The sequence below is a fragment of the Artemia franciscana genome, chromosome 11 (assembly GCF_032884065.1).
Source record: "Artemia franciscana chromosome 11, ASM3288406v1, whole genome shotgun sequence".
NCBI classification, from domain to species: domain Eukaryota; kingdom Metazoa; phylum Arthropoda; class Branchiopoda; order Anostraca; family Artemiidae; genus Artemia; species Artemia franciscana.
Window position 1 is genome coordinate 45,403,251 of NC_088873.1, and position 26,063 is coordinate 45,429,313.

At 34.1% G+C, this 26,063-nt stretch overlaps 2 protein-coding genes across 2 annotated transcripts; both read right to left on the minus strand.

The window, feature by feature from the left end:
- Nucleotides 1–6,614: 6,614 nt before the first annotated feature.
- Nucleotides 6,615–24,854, minus strand: LOC136033279 (ankyrin repeat, PH and SEC7 domain containing protein secG-like). The gene is made up of 3 exons (XM_065714037.1): nucleotides 20,883–24,854; nucleotides 12,175–12,274; nucleotides 6,615–10,124 (listed from the first exon to the last, which is right to left on the minus strand). The coding sequence occupies exon 3, from the start codon at nucleotides 8,736–8,738 to the stop codon at nucleotides 7,365–7,367; it is 1,374 nt and encodes a 457-aa protein (XP_065570109.1). The 5' UTR covers nucleotides 8,739–10,124; nucleotides 12,175–12,274; nucleotides 20,883–24,854; the 3' UTR covers nucleotides 6,615–7,364.
- LOC136032638 (uncharacterized) lies at nucleotides 10,039–21,015 on the minus strand. Its single transcript, XM_065712912.1, has 3 exons — nucleotides 20,883–21,015; nucleotides 19,226–20,062; nucleotides 10,039–10,124 (listed from the first exon to the last, which is right to left on the minus strand). The coding sequence occupies exons 1-3, from the start codon at nucleotides 21,013–21,015 to the stop codon at nucleotides 10,039–10,041; spliced, it is 1,056 nt and encodes a 351-aa protein (XP_065568984.1).
- Nucleotides 24,855–26,063: the final 1,209 nt, after the last annotated feature.

The window sequence follows — 26,063 nt, forward strand, 5'->3', positions numbered from 1 at the left end:
GGGCGCAAAGCTCCCCTACCAACTAAGTGTTGGGGTGGCGCGAAGCGCCACCCCAACAGCTAGTATATATATATATATATATATATATATATATATATATATATATATATATATATATATATATATATATATATATATATATATATATATTATATCCATCTATATTCACAGGTGGGACACATGGACACAACTACAATGGTGCGTAACTAATATGGCCTACGTAACGACTTACGTGCGCAGGGGGCTTGGGGGGTGCGAAGCACCCCCACCAACTAGGTGTTGGTTACCAACTAGGTCTGTCTGTCCCCATATGACGTCTGAATTATTTCATCATATACCAATTCAAAAACGAAAGTATTCAAGCCGATGTAGCTGAGTTGGTAACGCGTTATACTCCAGGTTCTAGGTTCAAGAGGTTCCAGGTTCGAACCTTGACTTTGGTATTAATACAAAAGAAGAAAAAAACAAAAAAAAAGGTAAAAACTACAAAAAAAACTAACATAGCTAAAAAAAGGTAAGAAACTAAAAACTAAAAAAGAAAAAAAAGAAAAAATATTTAAAACTACAAAAAAAACTAAAAAAAAAACCCTAAAAACTAATAAAAAAAACTAAAAAAGGCTAAAAAACTAAAAAAAAACTAAAAAAAAAAAGTTTTGTCTGTCTGTCCGCATATGACGTCTGAATTATTTCATCAGATACCACTTCAAAAACGAATTTTATACAAGCCAAAGTAGCTGAGTTGGTAGAGCGTTATGTTTCAGATTTTAGGTCGGAGTGGTTCCAGGTGGTTCGAACCTTGAATACAAAAGAAGAAAAAAAAATTGAAAAAGGTAAAAACTACAAAAAAACTAAAAAGAAACTACTAAAAAAACTAAAAAAGCTAAAAAACTAAAAAAAAACTAAAAAAAAAGGTAAAAAACCAAAAAGGAAAAAAAACTAAAAAAGGTTAAAAACTGAAAACTAATAAAAAAAACTAAATACTGAAAAAGAAAAAAAAGCTAAAAGAAGGAAATAAAATGAAAAATAAAGAAGAAAAAAAATTTATATATATAAAAATAAGTTGTTTGTCTGTGGGTCTGTCGACTGACGTCATGTTTGTGTGTCGACTGACGTCATGTGTGTCGACTGACGTCATTATAAGGATTGAGCTGTATGTCGTCATGAAGTTGTTTGTCGTCTGACGTCATGTTTGTCGACTGACGAAATTACAGATCGGGACACCGGGACACAAATGACGACCGGAACACATCAAATACCAATTCAAATACGAATGTATTCAAGCCGAAGTAGCTGAGTTGGCAAAGCGTTATGTTCCAGGTCCGAGAAATTCCAGGTTCGAACCTTGGCTTTAGCATTAATACAAAAGAAGAAAAAAAACTAAAAAAGGTAAAAACTACAAAAAAAACTAAAAAGAAAAAACTAAAAAACTTAAAAAACTAAATAAAAGGTAAAAAACAAAATATTAAAAAAGAAAATAACACTAAAAAAGGTAAAAACTACAAAAAAAATAAAAAGAAAAAAAACAAAAAAGTAATAAAAAGAAACAAAAAAAACTAAAAACTGAAAAAGAAAAATAACTAAAAAAAGGAACAAAACTGAAAAATAAAGGAGAAAAAGAAAACTAAAACCGGGACACAGGGAATATAAATGACGACCGGGACAATCAAAGAGAAATTACAGACTGGGACGCTCAAAGATAAATTACAGACCGGGACACCGGGACACAAAGGACGACCGGGACACAGGGAATATAAATGACGACTTGGACGCTCAAAGAGAAATTATAGACTGGGACACAAATGACGACCAGATCTGAATACGGATTGTTTTTCCCATGGACAATTTTATGTTGCATGTTCAAGAGCCGGTAAACCTGACAATCTATTTATATGCACAGACAATGGGAAATCGAAGAATGTTGTATATTCGCAAGTTTTACGTAGTTAAAAACATATATATATATATATATATATATATATATATATATATATATATATATATATATATATATATATATATATATATAAAAATAAGTTGTCTGTGTGTGTGTGTCGAGTGACACACACACAGAGAAACAACACACAAACACACACAGTCAGACACACAAACATATTAAGATAGACACAGAGACAGGTAAACAGATGCTCTCACACACAGGCACGGTGAGAGAGACAAAACACAGACAAAAACAAACAGAGTCAGACACACAAAGACAGGCACAGAGATATGCAAACAGACGCTCAAACACACAGGCATAGAGAGAGGAGAGAGACAAAAATACATACAAACGCAGAGTCAACTATATAAACACAGAAAGACAGAGAGACAGACAAACAGACGCTAAAGCATAAATACACTAACAAAGAGAGACAAGAAACACACAAACACAAACCGACACATAAACACACAAAGACAGAAACTTGAACACAAAAATGCCACCTCCCATAGTATGGGTACCTATAATCTATCTATATTCTATAACTAACCAAGGTATCTACAACCATCGTTTTGTAGCCCGGTTACCTACAGCCAACTTTTTTTTAATCAGACGTCATATGCGGACAAACAGACAAACAACTTATTTTTATATATTAACTAGCTGTTGGGGTGGCACTTCGCGCCACCCCAACACCTAGTTGGTGGGGGCACTTCGCCCCCCCCCCAGGCCCCCCCGCGTGCGTAAGTCGTTACGCGCCATTTTAGTTGTGTCCCACTGTCCCACCTGTGAATATATATATATATATATTTATATATATATATATATATATATATATATATATATATATATATATATATATATATATATATATATATATATATATATATATATATATATATATATATATATATATATATATATATATGTATATATGTTTCACGTAAATAGATTGTCAGGTTTAGTGACTCTTGAACATGCAACATATAATTGTCCATGGTAAAAACAATCCGTATTCAGATCTATGCCTTATTATTCTAATGATATGTCCCTGTGTCCCGGTCGTCATTTGTGTCCCGGTTTGTAATTTCTCTTTGAGTGTTCTGGTCATCATTTATATTCCCTGCGTCTCGGTCGTCATTTTTGTCCCGGTCTTTAATTTCTATTCGAACAATCCCTGTGTCCCGGTCGTCATTTATATATCCTTCCTGTACCCCCGGCGTCCCCGTTGTAGTTGTGTCCCTGTCGTCATTTATATTTTCTGTGTCCCGGTCGTGATTTGTGTCTGGGTGTCCCAGTCTATAATTTCTCTTTGAGGTTCCCGGTCGTTATTTATATTCCCTGTGTCCCGGTCGTCATTTGTGTCCCGGTATGTAATTTCATCAGTTGACAAACATGACGTCCGTCGACAAACAACTTCATGACGCATACAGCTCAAACCTTATAATGACGTCAGTCGACAAACATGACGTCACTCGACACACACACACACAGACAACTTATTTTTATATATATAGATATATATATATATATATATATATATATATATATATATATATATATATATATATATATATATATATATATATATATATATATATATATATATATATATATATATATATATATATGTTTTTAACTACGTAAAACTTGCGAATATACAACATTCTTCGATTTCCCATTGTCTGTGCATATAAATAGATTGTCAGGTTTACCGACTCTTGAACATGCAACATAAAATTGTCCATGGGAAAAACAATCCGTATTCAGATCTGGTCGTCATTTGTGTCCCAGTCTATAATTTCTCTTTGAGCGTCCCAGTCGTCATTTATATTCCCTGTGTCCCGGTCGTCCTTTGTGTCCCGGTGTCCCGGTCTGTAATTTATCTTTGAGCGTCCCAGTCTGTAATTTCTCTTTGATTGTCCCGGTCGTCATTTATATTCCCTGTGTCCCGGTTTTAGTTTTCTTTTTCTCCTTTATTTTTCAGTTTTGTTCCTTTTTTTAGTTATTTTTCTTTTTCAGCTTTTAGTTTTTTTTGTTTCTTTTTATTACTTTTTTGTTTTTTTTCTTTTTATTTTTTTTTGTAGTTTTTACCTTTTTTAGTTTTTTTTTCTTTTTTAATATTTTGTTTTTTACCTTTTATTTAGTTTTTTAAGTTTTTTAGTTTTTTCTTTTTAGTTTTTTTTTGTAGTTTTTACCTTTTTTAGTTTTTTTTCTTCTTTTGTATTAATGCTAAAGCCAAGGTTCGAACCTGGAATTTCTCGGACCTGGAACATAACGCTTTGCCAACTCAGCTACTTCGGCTTGAATACATTCGTATTTGAATTGGTATTTGATGTGTTCCGGTCGTCATTTGTGTCCCGGTGTCCCGATCTGTAATTTCGTCAGTCGACAAACATGACGTCAGACGACAAACAACTTCATGACGACATACAGCTCAATCCTTATAATGTTGTCAGTCGACACTCATGACGTCAGTCGACACACAAACATGACGTCAGTCGACAGACCCACAGACAAACAACTTATTTTTATATATATAAATTTTTTTTTCTCCTTTATTTTTCATTTTATTTCCTTCTTTTAGTTTTTTTTTCTTTTTCAGTATTTAGTTTTTTTTATTAGTTTTCAGTTTTTAACCTTTTTTAGTTTTTTTTCCTTTTTGGTTTTTTACCTTTTTTTAGTTTTTTTTTAGTTTTTTAGCTTTTTTAGTTTTTTTAGTAGTTTCTTTTTAGTTTTTTTGTAGTTTTTACCTTTTTCAATTTTTTTTTCTTCTTTTGCATTCAAGGTTCGAACCACCTGGAACCACTCCGACCTAAAATCTGAAACATAACGCTCTACCAACTCAGCTACTTTGGCTTGTATAAAATTCGTTTTTGAAGTGGTATCTGATGAAATAATTCAGACGTCATATGCGGACAGACAGACAAAACTTTTTTTTTTTAGTTTTTTTTTAGTTTTTTAGCCTTTTTTAGTTTTTTTTATTAGTTCTTAGGTTTTTTTTTTTTGTTTTTTTTGTAGTTTTAAATATTTTTTCTTTTTTTTTCTTTTTTAGTTTTTAGTTTCTTACCTTTTTTTAGCTATGTTAGTTTTTTTTGTAGTTTTTACCTTTTTTTGTTTTTTTCTTCTTTTGTATTAATACCAAAGTCAAGGTTCGAACCTGGAACCTCTTGAACCTAGAACCTGGAGTATAACGCGTTACCAACTCAGCTACATCGGCTTGAATACTTTCGTTTTTGAATTGGTATATGATGAAATAATTCAGACGTCATATGGGGACAGACAGACCTAGTTGGTAACCAACACCTAGTTGGTGGGGGTGCTTCGCACCCCCCAAGCCCCCTGCGCACGTAAGTCGTTACGTAGGCCATATTAGTTACGCACCATTGTAGTTGTGTCCCTGTGTCCCACCTGTGAATATAGATAGATATAATATATATATATATATATATATATATATACTAGCTGTTGGGGTGGCGCTTCGCGCCACCCCAACACTTAGTTGGTAGGGGAGCTTTGCGCCCCCCCCAAGCCCCCCCGCACGCGTAAGTCGTTACGCGCCATATTAGTTACGCACCATTGTAGTTGTGTCCCTATGTCCCACCTGTGAATATATATATATATATATATATTATATATATTATATATTATTATGTAGCGTCATATATATATATATATATATATGACATATATATATCATATATATATATATATATATATATATATATATATATATATATATATATATATATATATATGTTTTTAACAACGTAAAACTTGCGAATATACAACATTCTTCGCTGTCCCATTTATATTCCTTGTGCCCCGGTCGTCATTTGTGTCCCGGTGTCCTGGTCTGTATATATATTCGTTTTTGAATTGGTCTTTTTTTTTAGTTTTTTACCTTTTTTTTAGTTTTTTTGTTATACCTCATGATTCTAATGATTGCCTCTGAGCTTTGTTGATGGTGATTGCTAATCGAACATTCCCTGTGTCCCAGTCGTCACTTTTATATCCCCCTGTGCCCCCCTGCGTCCCCGTTGTAGTTGTGTCCCTGTTTCCCGGTCGTCATTTATATTCCCTGTGTCCCGGTCGTCATTTGTATCCCGGTGTCCCGGTCTGTATATACATACGTTTTTTTAGTTTTGTTTTTCTCCTTTATTTTTCATTTTTTTTCCTTTTTTCTTTTTTTCTTTTTTAGTTTTTTGGCTTTTTTAGTTTTTTTAGTTTTTTAGCTTTTTTAGTTTTTTTATTAGTTTTTAGTTGTTTTTTTATAGTTTTTTTTGTAGTTTTTACCTTTTTTTAGTTTTTTAGTTTTTTTTACTTATGTCCTGGTCGTCATTTATACTCCCTGTGTCCCGGTCGTCATTTGTGTCCCGGTGCTTTGTTGATGGTGATTGCTAATCGAACATTCCTTGTGTCCCGGTCGCTTTCTCTTTGAGTGTCGTCATTTATATTCCCTATGTGCCTGTGTCCCGGTCATCATTTGTGTCCCGATGTCCAGGTCTGTAATTTCGTCAGTCGAAAACATGACGTCAGTCAACACACAAACATGACGTCACCTGACAGACAGACCCACACATCCACAGACAACTTATTTTTATATATATAGAAGATATATATATATATATATATATATATATATATATATATATATATATATATATATATATATATATATATATATATATATATATATGTATATATATATATATATATAACTACGATGTCTCATTGTCTGTGCATATAAATAGATTGTCAGGTTCACCGACTCTTGAACATGCAACATATGATTGTCCATGGGAAAAACAATCCGTATTGAGATCTATATCTCATGATTCTAATGATTACCCTTGAGCTTTGTTGACGGTGATTACTAATCGAACATTCCCTGTGTCGCCGTCGTCATTTATATATCCCCCTGTGCCCCCCGGCGTCGCCGTTGTAGTTGTGACTCGGTCGTCATTTATATTCCCTGTGTCCCGGTCGTCATTTGTGTCCCGGTGTCCCAGTCTGTAATTTCTCTTTGAGTGTCCCGATCGTCATTTATATTCCATGTATCCCGGTGTCCCGGTCGTCACCTGTGTCCCGGTGTCCCAGTCTGTATATACATTCGTTTTTGAATTGGTCTTCTTTTTAGTTTTAAGTTTTTTACCTTTTTTTTATTTTTTTTTAGTTATACCTAATGATACTAATGATTACTCTTGAGCTTTGTTGATGGTGATTGCTAATCGAACATTACCTGTGTCCCCGTCGTCATCTATATATAGAACAAGGACAAGGATATATATCCTTGTTCTATAGAACAAAGAAAAAGGATATATATCCTTGTTCTTTGACGCACGCATTCTTTTAAAACTCACCACTACGCTTTTTGAATATTTTTTCAATCACTAAATCAATTATCTTATGCTAGAAACTCTTAATGCTACCACTCCTTGTGGAGTAGTTCAGAAGCATTTATGAAATTTTTCAAGTTTTCATTGCTTAGATCGCTCAGTATTTGTTCAGCACATTCATGTGGTAATTCAGCAAATCTGTTAAAGAAAGAATTGAAACTTCTATTGGCTAGTTCAAGCAGCACTTTCTTTTCTATGCTGTCTCTGAAACGGCTTTTTATTATTGTGTTATACATTGAAAATTTTGTTTCCCAGTTTGATGATTTCAATAAACCTTTCAAAGAATTTTCATTCATCGTGTATAGTTCTATTGAGCTTATTCCTTTGATAAAAATGTCATAGAACGTTATATCACAAAATATTGTCTCACTCCTCATTTGTTCTAGTTCTCTTACTAATTGATCCTTGAGCTCATTTGCAGGATAACTTGTCTGAGTCTTGTCTGAGAGCCTTATGTTTCTTTCACTTACATACAAATTTGCAACTCTCAGTTTTAACACATGGCTTGCAAAATAAACGGCAGTATCATCAACAACAGCTACATCAAAAGCTGTACGGCCATATCTATCTGTAATATCTATGTCAGATCCATGCTCCAGAAGAGTTGCAACACACTCTTTATCTCCGCTCCGACTAGCATAATGAAGCGCTGTCATGCCATCCTTGTCCTTAGAGTTAACATGGGCTCCATATTTGAGAAGACATTCAACAGTCTGTGTGTGTCCTTTCCAAGCTGTTTTATGAAGTGGACTTCCACCTTTCCAAGCTGCACCATGAAGTGGACTTTTACCTTCCCTACAGTTTATATTAAGATCAGCGCCAGACTGTATAAGACATTCAACAGTCTCTGTGTGTCCTTTCAAAGCTGCTAAATAAAGTGGAGTTCGACCATAATTATTTCTTATATTAATATCAGGGCCAGACTTCAATAGACATTCAACAGTCTGTGTGTTTCCATTCCTAGCTGCAATATGAAGTGGAAAATCACCTAGGTAAATATATTTTATATTAAGATCAGCGCCAGACTGTATAAGACATTCAACAGTCTCTGTGTGGTTTAACAAAGCTGCTAAATTAAGGGGAGTGTCACACTCATTATTTCTTATATTAATATCAGAGCCAGACTTCAATAGACATTCAACAGTCTGTGTGTTTCCATTCCGAGCTGCAACATGAAGTGGACTATCACCTAGGTAAGTACATTTTATATTAAGATCAGCGCCAGACTGTATAAGACATTCAACAGTCTCTGTATGTCCTTCCAAAGCTGCTAAATAAAGGGGAGTTTCACCATCAAAATTTCTTATATTAACATCAATGCCAGACTTTAAAAGACATTCAACAACCTGTGTGCATCCTTTTGAAGCTGCTAAATAAAGTGATCTTTCAATTGGAATGGACATGTTATTTTATTATGTTTCTGTAGTTTAAATGGATATGAACCACTGTTCTCATATTATTGCTATATATAGGTATGATTACGTCATGACTCCTGTACTCGTATGATGTACTTGCCCTCCGTAATGATTTTATTTAAAATTACGTCATTAGCCTAAGTTACAGGTAACACAAGAGTAATACATCACACCATTTGAATTGATCAACAAACTATTATTGCTGTGTTGAACACTATTGTCACATATCAGTCTACTCATTAAAATTCCTATTAGTTTTGATGAGTGCTAATAATTATGATCTGAAATGTGAGGTTTTATCATGGAAATATTTTTTGTATATATTTGTATATATTTGTATTTAGGAACGTCATCAAGCGTTTCGAAGCACTTGGCATGTTTTCAAGCTCTGTATTCATTTTTCGGTCAGAAAATAAGATCATACACTTAATACTACCTAATTTTACCAATTACACTGCTTATAATAGTTGTTCTTGTATTACACTGAAAAATGCCAACTGTTACCAGACGCTAGATGGGAGTGATAATCATTTTCAATACTAGCGCCAATTCCCTTTTATAAGTTACTTATACTCTGTTCTAAGCTTCATAATTACTGTCATTTATTATCTTGGATAATTAGGTGCCTTTATAGTAGAAATGCCAACTACCTACTAAAAATACTACTGTAAATTTGAGAATTATTAATCCTCTTTTAGCTTAATTAAAATTACGCATGGATGAATGGAATTACAATTATTAGTTTTCTAATTAGTTCACAAATATTTGTATATATTTTGACAATGGATTAAAGCAATTCTAAGACCTTAAAACAGAAAACTATACGAATATACTTCATCAATTCAATCCAAAAATGACAAGCACTGCCAGGACCCAGAACACAAGGGACAAGGAGAATCCATATATAGAAGCCTGCCACGTGCCATGCTGGGGCCCACGGAGACCGGTGGCAAAGCAGCCGGGACCCAGCACTCTCTGTGGTTGGAACACAAGGGACAATGAGTATCCATATATAGAAGCCTGCCGCGTGCCATGATGGGGCCCAGCGGCGAAGCCGCCGGGTCCCAGCTAGTTAACTATATGTATCTTTAACAGTGTATTTTTTTTAATAACGTCGGCAAATAAAAACAAATTACTATAAAAATTTTAATGACAGGATGAATTATGACTCAACTATGAACTTGTTTTTCATTCATTCCTAGACGGTTGATCGGCAAAAACGATCTTCATCCTTTATCTGTAGAACCTGTAAACTATTTCTCTGTGACTCCTTTTGTTTTCCGTACCTTCACTCTTCAGAACCATACCTGACCATGGTTATTACTAATCCTGGTGAGCAAGCATATCTTGGGTATTCATCCAAACTTGTTTCAACTGTAAGAAAAGTTTCGATTTTCAAAGGCTAAATGTGAAGTCTATAATAGTGTTAAAAGTTATTTGATTGTAACAAGCTCAAGCTCAAGTTCAAGTTCTATTTATTTTCATAAAATAACAATAACAAAAACAATATCCCAAAGGGCTCAATGGCCTGTTATTTGGGCAATGGCATACAATAAATAAAGAATCATAAAACTTGTCATAAACATACTAACCATCATCTAAATATAAATATATAAAGAAAGGAAATCAACTCACTGGTAGCCCCACGAAACAGCGACCCTCACATCACCCGACAATAAAAGACAAATTAAAATTCTCGTGTCATCGAGGATACAGCACCAACAAAACAACAACCAAAAAAAGAAAAAAAATAATAAATAAACCATAAGAAACATTTAATAAGAAGCCTTTAATAAGAAATTTTCATATGTCTCTTAAAGGAGCCAAGTGTTCGTGACTGCCGGATTTCAGTGGGAGCCAAGTTCCAAGCACGCCCCACAGTCACAGCCAGGCCGAAATCTGAACGAACCGAGGGAGTAGCTGGAATCATCAGATCCTCCCGGTTGCGAACCATATACAAATTTACTTCCCCTACTAGTTTAAGCAGTCCCGAAAAACAACATGGGAGTTCTCCCTGGAAGTATTGATATGCCAACGAAGATAGAGATATAACATAAATATCTTTAATTTTGAGGAGGTTAAGAGGAGTGTGCTGCTTCCAAGACTGTAACACAGAGGAATAAAAAACGATATTAGAAGTTTTTTCCCTATCTCTGCAAAGAATTTATTCATATGATGTCGAATTTGGCCTTTTTCTGTTACAAGTTGATCGTCTACAACGAGAGACTCGGGGAGGCCTTCTGGTTTCATGGATGGCCGAATAACTTCCTTAATCACGTCTCACGTCTTTCTTATATTTTTACTGCAATCAACAAATCTCTTTGTAAAATATACTGTTTTAGCTCTGCGAATAATTGATTTCAGAAAATTACGGTACAGCCTAAATGCTTCTACCTTGGCTTTATTTGGGCTTTTTTGTACTCCTTCCAAAGGTTCTGCTTCCTTTTTATTGACTTTAGGACTCCAGATGTTAACCAGGGAGCTACGGGTGTTCATCATTTTGATCGAGGATTTTTTAAAGGAGCTTTTAGAGAATAAGACGTGAATTTTTCCTCAACAGTGTCATAAAACCGGCCAAATATGTCGTTTTAATTGCCTAAACTATTATTTTCTGGTAAAGAAAAGTCCCATTTATATGTGCCAAGATCTTCTTTCAATCTATCCAGCTCCACTGGTGAGCAGCAAAATCTTCGTTTATCCTGGGGGACTAATCTTTGTGGATTTTGGAGGATTTAAAACAGGGCTGAAATTGGCAAATGGTCGGAAATGTCAGAAAGCAGTACTTCATTCTTAATGGAGTGTAGCGATTAAAAAAATATTGCCAATTAATGTTGCTGACTGGTTTGAAATCCTTGTTGGTATGTTTATACAAGGAGCCAATCCGTACGAAATTAGTAAAGACAAGAGATTAGTAGCCTGCTCAAAAATGACTCAAATATTTTTTCATTATTTATGCATAAATCATGTCTTAGTACAGCCTGAAAACTATTTTGGATGTAAAATCCGAGTCCACCTTTTTTGCCCATCTTGCGGTTAAGAAAAATCGATATATAACCGGGAATATTCAAAAGTGCCTGATTATTCTCATTCAAAAATGTTTCAAAGAGCCCGATAATTACTGGGCACGAATCCCTACATGATAATTGAATATCGTCGAATGAAGAATTTAGGCCCTGAACGTTAAGATACACAACCGGAAAAACATCACCCCACCGAGCTTCGGAGCCCCAAATCACAGTTCCTCCACAATCACACTATCAATAATATTCTAGAAATTTTCATCAGAATTCGTATTGGGGGCTTTACCAACCGGATTATTTATAATTTCATTAAAATTAACTCTCTTAAAATCACTATCATTTAATCTCCCTAATGATATGTTGGCGTGAATCCCCAACGGAGAATCAAAATTAACCATAATTACTTATCGAAACAGGTGATAGAGAGTCACGTGAACACCAGTGACGTCAACTGCTTAACAATCCCAAGTAAAAAGGCCAAGTAACGAACTTGATTATTTTGATCTGAAACAAAAAAATGACAAATAAAATAGCACAGGAAGGTGTAAATACTGGGGGAAAAGAAAGAAAAATAAAAGGGAAAAATACAATAAGACAAACAACAATAAAGAACAGCATATTTTTTTATATAAAGCTTATAAAAAGTTTTATGTAAAAGTTTTTATGCATTTTTTTCATGTAATATATAGAGTGGAAGCGTGCACTCGCTAATGATCATGTGTCAGAATCAAAATTCGTATTGGCCGAGAGGAAAACTAGGGTAAACGGGTCGTAGCATGCGTCATCAACCTTGATCCAGTTGGAACTAGGAGTCTTTTTTTATTCTAGCCATAATCTAGTCCCCTTTTGAACCACCTTGGTGTGAAACACTTTATCGGAGGGAACTTTACAATTTCTTAAATTATAAGCCGTACTCAGAAAATCTTTCCGACGTTTAGCCAATTCGAATGGAAGGTCAATACTGACGCTTTTCCCCGTATTTCCTAGATTACCCACACTAGCCATAATATTATCCTTATGTCGAAGATTTAAAACAGATACGAGAATTTCCAATGATGGGCGCAAGTTTTGTCTGATGGGACGTTTAGTCTTACTTCTAAGTCTATAGATGGCCTTAAACTTAATATCCCTGTAGTTCCGTATCGACATTTCTGATAAAAAATCATTAACAATTTCTTCAATGTTCTCATCTTCCTTGTTGGGCATCCCATGGATAAGAAGATTCTTGCGTTTCGCGTACAATTCGGTTCTTCAACACTGGTCTTTAACTGCAACAAGTGCAGATTTCAAGTCAGTGTTTTCTTTTTTTAACGTTGCATTCTCCCTACGAATATTTTCAATCAGTTGCTTCAAGTCGTCAATACGCTCATCGAAATACTTTTTCGAGACAGACTTCGATAATTATATTATATTGGTAATTAATATATTGCTAAATATACGGTACGCTCGCTTCTTTCCTCAACTCATCAAACTGACATAATCAAAGAAATTACACACATGGGCCCCTTTCTTCATAAAATCCAAATATTAGGGGCCCCGGAATTAACAATCCAGTAATTGATGTAAAACAGGATTTCACAGTTAAGAGAAATATCACGAAGAAAAATAGATGTCTTGCCTCGACAAGAGTTAGTTCAGCTAGGAAGCTAAGCCATTTGACTTAAACTAAATGTTGGGAATTTGCAAAATCATATCTTTAAAGAAGAAAAGTCACAGAAAGAACTTTTTTAAGAACTTTTCTATTTTTAAATAAATTAACATCTGTCTTTTCGCTTTGGAAAGAAAATTCCACATTGGCTACAAAAAACACCCCCTAGGATGTCAAACGAAATTTTTAGGAGAACAAAGCAATTTTATATGAAAGAAAATACTGTCCACCTTGCGTACATTTGATAGTATTAAATTAAAAGTTTTAAAAAAAATTACATTAGAGAGCAAACTATATTCAATAGTAAGTAAAATATTTAAATAAACATTATAATAAAGAACAGACACTAGCCTATATTAATAGAAATTTAATTAATATTGAGGGACTTCAGAGTTTCATGAATTCTGGTTACAGCGGTTGTTTTGCAGAAGAGTGCAAAAAAGAAGGACTTTGAATGAGAATTAGCAAAAAGATTACGATTCATATCCGTTCTGGAATGAGTGCAATGAGGTAAAAAGAGTGTGAAAAGTGCGAAAATTCCTAACGCCTACTAAACCCTTCACTTTTTACGCTAAAGTTTCACTCTTTCTCATAACTCAACTTTTTAAAACAATAAGAAACTTTGGGCGTAAAGAGCATGGCGTTGAGAAGGGGAAAACCCCTTTCATATACGGAAAAATTTCTATTCATTTTAAGATTAAATGTCGCTACTTACTTGCAGTTAAAAAAAATCATTTTTATTTTTTGAATGAATGCATGTTTTGATTTTGGCTCACCGCACATGAAAAATTAAAACGAAATGTGAATATTCATCTTTTTTTGCTAAATAGTTTTTTCTTAATTTTGATCGGATGATTTTGATAAAAGGGGGTGGGGGAGGAGGCCTAGTGCCATCCAATTTTCGGTTGCTTAAAAAGACAACTACAACTTTTTATTTTTTACGAACATTTTTAATAGTAATAAATATACGTCACTTAGGAATTAACTTACGTAAAGAAATTCTATATTTGTTTATTTTTATTACGTATATGAGGGGGTTTACCCACTTGTCAATACCTTGTTCTTTGCAATAAAGCTTGCGTTTTGTCCCAATTCCTTAAGAATTACTGCTAAATCACAAAGGCCGTAGAATAAATAGTTGAAATTACTAAAATAATTTAGCGTAAAGAGGGTGGTACTGTTAAGGACACGAACCTCCTTATATACATAATAATTTCTGTTTGATTTTGGTTTTGATGCTGCTCCTTACTTCCAGCTGAAAACAACTTTTTTATTGATTTTCTCATTGTAAAATTTTTTTAAATAATGCTTAGAAAATCCTACGCCCCCTTCAGGGAAATTTTCTTCCCTAATGATAAATTTCTCCGTGAAAAGATCCTCCCACATACCCCCTTCCCCCAACCCCTCCCCAACGCGAAAAAAATCCTTCTGAAAACGTCTCTACACTTATCAATAACCATTTCTATATTAGACAATGGACAAAGTTTTTAACTTGCAGCCCCTCTCCCGGGGACTGTGGGGAATTAAGTCATCCCGAAAGACATATATATTAGGCTTTTCGACTATACAAAACAAAATGGCTATATCAAAATTTTGATCCGGTGATTTTGGTTAAAATGAGCATGGGAGGATGCCTAAGTGCCATCCAATTTTTTGGGTCACTTAAAAAAGGCGCTATAACTTCTAATTTCCACTGGGTCGATACAACCACCCCTGGAAAAAAATAATAAAAATAGAAATAAATTAAACAAGCATCCGTGATATTTCTTCTGGCAAAAAATACCAAATTCCACATTTTTATAGATAAGAACTTGAAACTTCTACAGTACGGTTCTCTAATATGGTGAATCTGATGGTGTCACTTTCGTTGAGATTCTAAGACTTTTAAGGGGTGTTTCTGTCTGTTTTCTAAATCAAGACAAATTTTCTCAGGCTTGTAACTTTTGATGGGTAAGACTAAACTTGATGCAACTGATATTTTTAAAATCAGTACAAAAATTCGATTCTTTTGATTTAACTATTAGTATCAAAATTTTATGTTTTAAAGCTTCAGTTTCTATTGAGCCAGGTCGCAGCTTACTACAGTTCGTTACCACGAACTGTCTGAAAAGTCAACAAAAAAAGACTCCATAATTTCGAATCTGAAATCGCAGTCGTCTTCCCGATTCTTTTAACGGTTTTTTTCTTTACATTTTCTGTTAGTTTTTCTACAGCAACAAAGCAGCTATAACGGTTGATATCCTACAGAAGCAGTGATTAAACACGAAAGAAAGAATTAATTTAAAATAAGAATATTCTGAGACGGTTTTCTTGATTGCTATCAATTATCACTCAAAAGCAGGATGGAAAAATTTGGGAAATATTCCACCAAAGATAAAAGTACTATAATCAAAGGTTCAAAAGTCTCAGAACTCTTTCATTTTAAAAAATTTAAGAATATCGCCTGCTGCAGCAAAAAGAAATTCTATTATTTATTCCAACTTTTTTTATATGAACGAATATGATTTCGATGTGTAAATTGTGATTTCGATGAGTTTATTGGCTCATTCGAAATTAAATTGATGTATTTAAAAACCTTTCTTAAATAAACAAAAATATTTTTAAAATATAATAAATTTTATATGAAAAATTGCATTGTTTTTTACAACACTGCAGTAATAGTAGGTAGCTAGCAACTTAGCAAGAGTTGTATTAAACAACAAACTATCCGAACACCAAAAACAAGAAGAACAATAAGGGATTTTTTAAGGCAGTGGGAAACAAATTAGAATTAATGTTTCGGCCCTATGTCCAAGAGCCATCCTCAGCAACACAAATAAGAAAAAACAACTTACAAGAGGATAAAATCAATAAAACTAAAATGAACAGTTTTTAACTGTTGAATGATCTGTGAGCTGATCAATGATCTGTGAACTGATCAAGCTTTTAATTGTTTTAAAAAGTAGAATTGTGGCAAAGAGTAAAACTTTAGCGTAAAGAGCGAGGGATTGCGGAGGGGACAACCCATTTCATATACGGAGTAATTTCTGTTCGTTTTAAGTTTTAATGTCGCTCCTTACTTTCAGCTAAAACAATTATTTTTTTTATTTAATTTCTGAACGTTTTTGAATTAATGCATGTATGGTTAAATTATTAAAATGAAATTTGTATACTAATTCTTTTTTTGGCTAAATGGCTTTCTCTTAGTTTTGATCAGAAGATTTTGAGAAATAAGGGGTGGAGAAAGAGGCCTAGTTGCCCTCCAATTTTTCGGTTACTTAAAAAGGCAACTAAAACTTTTAATTTCTAACGAACGTTTTTATTAGTAAAAGATATACGTAACTTAAGAATTAACTTACATAACAAACTTTCATAATCTTATATTTTTATTATGTATACGAGGGGGTTTGTACCCTCGTTAATACCTCGCTATTTACACTAAATCGTAAGTTTTGTCCCAATTCTTTAAGAATGACCCCTGAATCAGAAAGGCCGTAGAATAAATAGTTAAAATTACTAAAAATACTTTAGCATAAAGAGCGAGGTATTTATATCCTTCTAAATACCTCGCTCTTTATGCTACAGTATTTTTAGAACCCCTCATATGCGTAATAATCTCTGTTCGTTTTAAGTTTCAATGCTACTCCTTCCTTTCATTTAAAAAACGTTTTCATGTTTATTTTTCTTTGTTTTCTTATAGTAATGCTAGAAAATCCTGCGCCCTTTCATTGAATTTTTCTTCCCCCATGACAGATTCCTCCAATGAAAGATCCTCTAACATAGCCCCCTCCCCTCAGCCCCACCCCCAAACAAAATAAAATCCCCCTGAAAATGTCTGTACACTTCCCAATAACCATTACTATATGTAAACACTGGTCAAAGACATAGTTATTATGGTTTTCGACTAAGTTGAATAAAATGGCTATCTCTAAATTTTGATCCGTTGACTCTGGGAAAAAAATGAGCGTGGGAGGGGGCCTAGATGCCCTCCATTTTTTTGGTCACTTAAAAAGCGCACTAGAACTTTTCATTTCCGTTAGAATGAGCCCTCTTGCGACATTCTAGGACCACTTGGTCGATACGATGACCCCTGGAAAAAAAAAAAACAAAAAAAAAAAAAAAATAAACACGCACCTGTGATTTGTCTTCTGGTAAAAAATACAAAATTCCACCTTTTGGTAGATAGGATCTTGAAACTTCTACGGTAGGGTTCTCTGATACGGTGAATCTGATGGTGTCATTTTCGTTAAGATTCTACGACTTTTAGGGGGTGTTTCCCCCTATTTTCTTAAATAATACAAATTTTCTCAGGCTCTTAACTTTTGATTGGTAAGACTAAACTTGATGAAACTTATATATTTAAAATCAGCATTAAAATGCAATTCTTTTGATGTAGCTCTTGATATCAAAATTCAATTTTTTTGAGTTTTGGTTACTATTGAGCCGGGTTGCTCCTTACTACAGTTCGTTACCACGAACTGTTTGATTGCTAGCTGCCGCTACAACCCGGATCAATAAGGTACCTTACCTTAGAAAAGTTTAACGATTATAAGGCTGCAATTAACCCTAAGGCTACTACTTAATTGATATTTCAGTTACTATGAGCTAGTGTTTTTTTTATTACAAGAATGTGATAAATTCTGAAAAATAAATAGTTTTTCTTAAAAAAAATTATTAGATTTAAATTTTTTGAAATTTGGTTTCAGCTATATACGATAAAAGTTACATAGTCCCCATTTATAATAAACTAAATCGATCCTCTATATAAATTGCTCTTTAAAGTAAACATATACATTTCATTTAAATTTTTTGCGTATTTTGGGCTAAAGTTCATTCCTTACAATTAATTTCATCTTTATCCGATAAAACTTGCATTGTTCCCATTTAAAATAGTAGAGAGAGAGAGAGAGAGAGAGAGAGAGAGAGAGAGAGATTGGTATATTTAAAAACTATCATAGCATAGCTCAATTTAGTTTTTTCACAAAAATCATATATTTAAACAAAAATCACACACTACAACTCAGCATTAAAAACTGATGTGAAGAAAGGCACAAATGAGTTGGCGAATCGATTGGTTCGTAATTTAGGGGGTACAAGTTTATTTTGTAACCGAGTTCGGCTATTGGGAGGGGCTGGTTCGGGTAGTAGTGATCGGTGGCTCTTATTGGCTAGGACGAATTTTACAAATTGGTGAATAAGGTGTTCAAGCCGGATTTTAAGTGGAGATAAATTTAATTTAGCGAGGGCTTGATTATAGGGTATGCCACGGTCTCGGAGTATAATCCTTGTTGCTCTTTTCTGGACGCACTCTATGTCGCGTAATAGGTACGCTGTGCGGATAGCAGATGGACCCCACACCGGGCACGCGTACTCGAGCAACGGGCGAACATAACACATGTAGGCATGGAGAAAACTTTCAGTATCACACTCAAAACGCATCATTTTGGTAAGTGTCTGAAGGCTTGCATTAGCCTTGTGGACGGTTAAATTAATATGGGCACTGAAACTACAATCACTAGTGAAAGTTACTCCTAAGATTTTTATTTCGTTCACAATCGGGAAAGGGACAAGAGGCATATTTATATTCTGCTTCAGAGGGTTGAAACGAATTATCTTCGACTTGGCTACGTTAATGGTAAGATCATGACTTGAGCATTCGGTCTTTAGCTGATCAAATAACTGGTCTGAAAACTGCTTCATTATGATAGTGTTTTCGACCAGGTAAGCGAGCACTATGGACAGATCATCTACAAACTTGTAAAGGTCATCGTGATGGTTAAGCAGGGAATTAATTACAGCCAGAAAAATTATTCCAGCTAATATTTTGCCTTGTGGGGCCCCGCAAGAAGTATCTGACCATGATGAATCCGAATCGTTTTCGTGGAGTGCAAAGACTTTTTGTTTTCGGCCAGTTAAGAAGTCAAGTACAAGGCCAAGGGTGCGTCGTTTGGCCCCCATTTCCTGGAGATTCATGCCTGCAGTCCGGTGGCGGATTAGGTGAAAGGCCTTTCGGAAATCCACTACGCAAATGTCGACGAAACAGCTACCTTTTTCAAGCCATTGGAGGACGCAGTCAAACATCCGTACTAGGTAGATTGTAGTACTACACTCGGGGAGTCCACCGTACTGGAATTTATCAATACGCCCATGAATTTGTTTCAGAAGAAACTTGAGTATAAAGGCCTCAGTTACTTTCGCCGAACAAGGTGTAAGTGAGATCGGGCGGAGATCATCGCATTCACTAGGGGCGCACTTTTTTGGAATAATTCTAATATAGGCCCTTTTCCACTGTGACGGGAAAAAGCCAGAGGCAAAACACTCGTTAATGATGCTGGACAGTGGTAATGCTATGAAGCCTGCATATTCACGTAGCAGTTTGGCAGGTAATTCACCAGGGTATGAAGATGTATTCGGTTTGATATTCCGTAATTCCGTGTAAACATCAAACTCACTGACTATTATGTTGTTCTCAGGCTCAAATTTTTCAAGAATGGTGGACTTTTCATGAGCTGTAATAGTTGGATAGGTAGTACTAGTTGGATTGGTGAAGAATTCACTCACTTCTTCTGTATTGATTAAGGACCCACCATCATTGCTGATCTTTACACTGCTGTCAAAAGCTTGGCCGGCCACTTTTTTCACAGCGTTGTGCCACTTTGTGGGGTCTGAAATAATTAATTGGGAGGGCATGGTTTCACGACCATACCGTGCTTTGGCTTTCTTTACCAAAGAGACTATTTGATTTCGCAATTTCTTGCCGTTGATTATGTCACCACGGGAGTAGAGGCGAGACCTCTCTTTTATTAGTGATTTAATAGCTGGAGATATCCATGGTTTGTCGTATTAACTAACAACTAATGATTTTGTTGTAAAGATCTTTAGGTATTGACTGTATAACGTGGCATTGAAATCGGATACCTTAGTTTCCAAGAGCCCGGTATTTTGCACTTCGGGGAAGTCATATGTACCAATCCATCGACCGTATTCACAGATGGCCGACTCCGTACATGGACGAACAGTGAAACGGGATAGTTTGGGCTTTGGTAAAGACTCTCTTGCTTTCCAAAGAATTGTGTTGTGGTCTGACATGCCAACTGAACCAAGAGAAAAGGGAGGGGAGTAAAAATCATAACAATTTGTGAGTATAAGGTCCAATATGCCCCCCAAAGAGTGGGTGGGTATGTGTACTACTTGTTTTAAAGACAAACAAGATGATAACCAGCTCTTTTTGGTTTGGTTAAAGTCTCCTCCTATAATAAAAGCAGGGCTACTGTATATACTTCTCAGGTGATCAATAGTCGTTTCTTTCACTTTCTGGGTAATATACTGAAGCGACTATAATACAAGAAAAACGCCGGGGAAGAGATTTAGGTTTGCAAATGGCCCACATTACTTCATGAGCTGGAACAAATAATTCCAGTAATAATTTGCAAGGGATGTCTTTCCGTATGTACAAGACAACACCTCCACCTAGTCTACGCTCACCTCGATCAGCACGTGTGCTCAGGAAAATTTCGTAGCCTGCCATATGACCTGACAACCTATCAAGATTCCAAGTTTCTGTAGCTGCGATAACTGGGATACTATTTTGACGGACGATAACTTCAAATTCTTCCATTTTGTTACACAATGACTGGCAGTTTATAACGAGAAAATTCGGCATTCTATTTTACGAATTAAAAGTCCCTGACCTTAATAGAGGCGGAGGCAGATCACTACTAGTCGAGCATACCAGAGCTTGATTGAAGGGAATAAGAGATGGCATATTGTCATTTGTAGAACAGTCTATCTTAAGAAGGATACGTTGATGGGGTGAGGTTTTCGGAGCAAGACTAGTTGATCTTAATGAAACGATAACTGGGATCATCACCTGACCTCGTTTTTCGCCACGCTTGCGGCATTCTTCTTAGTTGGAATAATAAGAGACAGTCGTCTGTATGGCACCATACCCTTGAAAAGTAATTTTTCAAAAGATTATTGCATTATCTTAACATAAGCTAACAGAGGCTATTAACTATAACATGAGTTATTACAATAAGCTATAACAATTATAATTATAATTATAAGTTATTAAAGTGTTATAGTCAAATACAGTTTTTCATAAGAAAATTGATTATATTTAAAAATCTAAAAATTAGATTTGAGCTATATTTGATGAAACTTAAATAATCCCCATTTGAATTGGACTACATCAACCCTCCATGTAAATCCCTCATTATAAAAAACAAATCACCTTCCTAATAACCCTATATAGGACACTCAAAATTCCTTTGCATCAACTGCCTCGACGGCATTATTATTTTCCGTTTTTCCTTTTCTGCATATACCAGGGTACTCAAAATCATAAGGATCTTTTATATTCCAGTTATTATGGGCTACATCTCGTTCCTTGCAATTAATTCCAGCTCTATTCAATGCATTTTACATACTTCCAATTTATAATGAACTTTTCAAAAGATGATTGTATTATCTTAACTTCTATTTATTATACGCCGTGCTTTTTTCTTTTCTAGGCCTCAGTTTTACCCGAAGAATATTACACTGTTCCCATTTATAATGAACAATATCGATTCTTTATGTAAATTGCTCTTGAAAAATATATTTCATTTTAAAATTTCAGTTATTCTTGGCTAGGTTTTGTTCCTTACTATTAATTTAGCTGTATCCAATAAAACTTGCATAGTCTCTGTTCATAATAAGCTATATCAATCGTTTATGTAATTACAAAAAAAACTATTGCTTTTCTTGGTTGGAATAGTAAGAAACAATCCTCAGTATGGCACTACACCTCAAAAAAGTAACTTTTCAAAATATGATTATTTTATCTAACCTTTTACTTAATATGTGTTGCAACTTGTTGTTTTATGAGATTCAGTTATATTCATTGAACCTTACGTAATCCCATTTACAATTAATTATATCAGTCCTTTATGTAAATAACTTTTTATAGTTAACGAATATATTTAATTTAATATTTCAGTTATTATGAGCTTGAGTTTTTTTCTTACTATTAATTTCAGCAATATTTGATGAAACTTACATAGTCCCCATTAGTAATGAGCTATGTCGATCCTTCATGTACTTTTTAATTATAAAAGGTTCTAAACCCCATCAAGTTCCTTTGAAAGAAAACATTTAACAGCTCTTCATGATTTTCAAGTGCCCCAATATCACTTACCTTACGATAAACAGATAACAGATGTCGCAGAACGAAAAACAGATAAGAAAAAAGATACCATATATGCAGAATATCGTAGTTCAAGCAAATTATCTTATTTTTCAAGCCAAGGGACGATAAGTTACCTATATATGGGTTTTGGATAAGGCGGTTCTAACATTGTATTTCTTGTTTTTAACCGATGCTAATTTCAGGATTTATGGGCAAATACATTTCTTTATATTGAACATGATCGTCTCTTACTAGGTTGCTAGTTACCACCGCAACCAGGATCTAATATATAAATTATGTTGTCCAAAAATAAGATTTTGTTGTATCGTCATTTATATTATTATTTATTGACATAATTTAATACCTAATGTTCCTGATTCAGTTGACTTAAGCCTAATGTTATCTAAAAATGTTTATATTTTTACTTGAATAAGGGAAAATATAACTAAAAAAAGTAGTTTGAAAAATCTTGAGGCGAACGTTGTTCTTTTTTTTCTATATATTTCTTCTCTCTCTCTCCCTCGGTGAGACTTCTCTTGTTATTGTCTATTTTTTTACTTTGTTGAACCTACACTAATGCTGAACGCTCTAAATCATCAGTCATATATTCTTCAACAAATGTTATATTTTTAATTATTCTTATATTAGGGAAGTACCTAGTGAATTTAGAAAAATAAGTCCCGGTATAATAAAAGGGATAAGAATGACTGTGGTAATGACATAGGCAATTGCTTGATTTCTGTAAGAAGCAAATTACTTAGCATGATGATACTTATTAAACAATGCAGTTACTAAAGTTGTAAAGAATAATAGTGCGAATTTACTAAGGGAAGAGGATGTGTCGGCCAAACTGTCACACTTAGGTTAATCATCAGGTCCAAGTCAGTGGCGGATCCTGGATTTTCTTTAGGGGGTGGTGCATAATAGGTTGCTTCGATACATTTGCGAACAAAGAAATATCCTTAATTTAAAGGGAACGTCGACGATTATATGTCGAAGGTAGGAATTAGAATTGGTCGTAAATTTAATCTAAAAACTGGTGAGGGTTAAAGTTCTAATAAATCTGTTGAAATTAAAATGGAATATACAAAGTATAAAATGGTATGATACAAAAATGATGTTTAATATTTTCTGCATAATTTTTCACATTTGAGCTTCTGACAACTATAGCGAGTGAGTTAAGCTTTTTATTGTAAAAAAGAAAAAAAATGGTCTTGAACCATCTTCTGAGGTCATGCACTCTTTATGACAATTCGTTATTCGAATAAAGACCAAAATCGTCAGAAAAATATGAACTCTAATAAAGATGGATGTAGGTATTTGCTTCAAACTAAGTATATGAGTCAAAATACTCCTGAAAAAGCAAATGATTATGTGTTTGTTATCTTTGTATTTGATAGGTGTAGATTGGTGATTTAAAATTTCAGGGTTTCAAGCTGTGGAGATTTCTAATTATTTTTTTTTAATCTTGAGACTTCAGATATTCAATTCAAACGTTAAATCTCGATATCTCTGTTGCGCACAAAAATAGAATTTTGAAATTTGACTCAGATTTTTAGCATTAAGTAAGAGAATTGTCCTGTAAAAATTTTTATTTATAAACAACTAATCGTGGAAATACAATTGGATGACATGTATCAAAATAAGTGTAAAAATCCTCAGTGGCATATATAGCAGTTTAGACAATTTTATGGACAAATATATACAATCCCTATATAAAAACATAACTATATTTTGTGACTGATTTGTATTGAGAAGGTGAGAAATTCTTAAGTAATATCGTAGTTGCATTCCGTTTCCGTGGTTATCTCAAGTTATGTGATTTTTCACTTCTTATTAACATTTTATTAGAAAATGTTCGAAAAAAAATCGATGCCATTCCACTGATTCAAACTGAGAATTCCGAGACCCATCTATACCAGCTAGAAAAAAAAAACACATAATTATTTGCCTTCCTTTATAAACAATTTTCCAGAAATCCATTCTTCTTAAATGATTACTCCGACCTTTGAAGGAGTATTTGGACTTATATACTTGGTTATAAGCGTATTCTTATACGAACCTTTATTTAATATCTAAAGAGTTTGGCCATTATTTTAATGTTTTAGGATGAACAGAGAAGGTGATATGTCACATAATGGAGAGCTTTATTTTGATTAAAATTGGCAGTAATGTGGCCACCATTTGCTCACCAAAATCCAAAACTTAAATTAATAATTTTAGCACTTCTCATACATTTAGTTTCTTTTATACAAATTCCCCAAAAAACAACACTGTTTTAAAAAACAAAAATAAAAAACAAACCTGCTTCGCAAAAAAAAAAAAAAAAAAAAAAACAGACAGCCAAAAAAGTAATGATATCAATTTCTTCACCTCAGCGATATAGCAAGGCTCGAAAACAAAATTTTGACAGAAAAAAGAAGTAAATATTTTGCTTTCCAGCCGCGTTGTGATAGCACAATCCTGAAATATCGTTTCGGAAGCCTAAAGAAGTGGGATTCTAAATTTCCCCTTCTTGTTATTACGAAATGAAGATTTTCGCCTCCAAGTTTGCTATTGTGGTAATGGGGACAGATTCTCTTGATAAACCTAAATTTAACTAAATACTTTTTGGCGGTATGTGTCATTAGTATAATCTAACAGAGACTGCATTAAGTAACTAAAACCTTGTTTCAAACTTGTTTGAAAAAAAACAGTAAAAAAAAAAAAAAATTGTTATTTATTGTGATTCCTGTTGGCTTTGTTCATTATTCATTGATAGTGAGATGTGTTAGTTTTACACTTGGAAGACTATTTGACTTCATTTCTGCTCATTTTTGGTAATGGAGCTCTTAACTTTTGTTTGAAAAACTCACTTTTTGGAAAAGTTTTTGTATATATTAATTTCTGTAAATTTTTCATTGTCTACCTTTTCTATGAGAAAACAAGAGGTAAGAGCTCATATGGCACTTATTATGAGGCCAGAAGAGCCAAAAGCCTAGAGCTCCTATGGAATGAGCTCTAACAAAATTCTAAGAATGGAAAATCAGAGGCTTAATGCCGGTCGGGATTTATTTTATTATTTATTTATAAATAAATTATTTATAAATTATAATTATTTTAATAAATTATTTATAAATTCTTATTATTTATAAATAAGAGCTCTGAGACACAAGGTCCTTATAAATATCAAAATTCATTAAGATCCGATCACCTACTCGTAAGTTAAAAATATCTCATTCTTTCTAATTTTTCCTCTCCCTTCGGTCCCCTAGATGGTCAAATTGGGGAAAACGACTTTATCAAGTCAATTTGTGCAGGTCCCTGACACACCTACCAATTTAAATCATCCTAGCACGTCCAGAAGTACCAAACTCGCCAAAGCGTTGGAGCCCCCCTAACTCCCCCAAGGAGAGTGGATCCAGTCAGGCTACGTCAATCACGTATCTACGACATTTGCTTATTCTACCCACCAAGTTTCATCCCGATCCCTCCACTCTAAGCCTTTTCCAAGATTT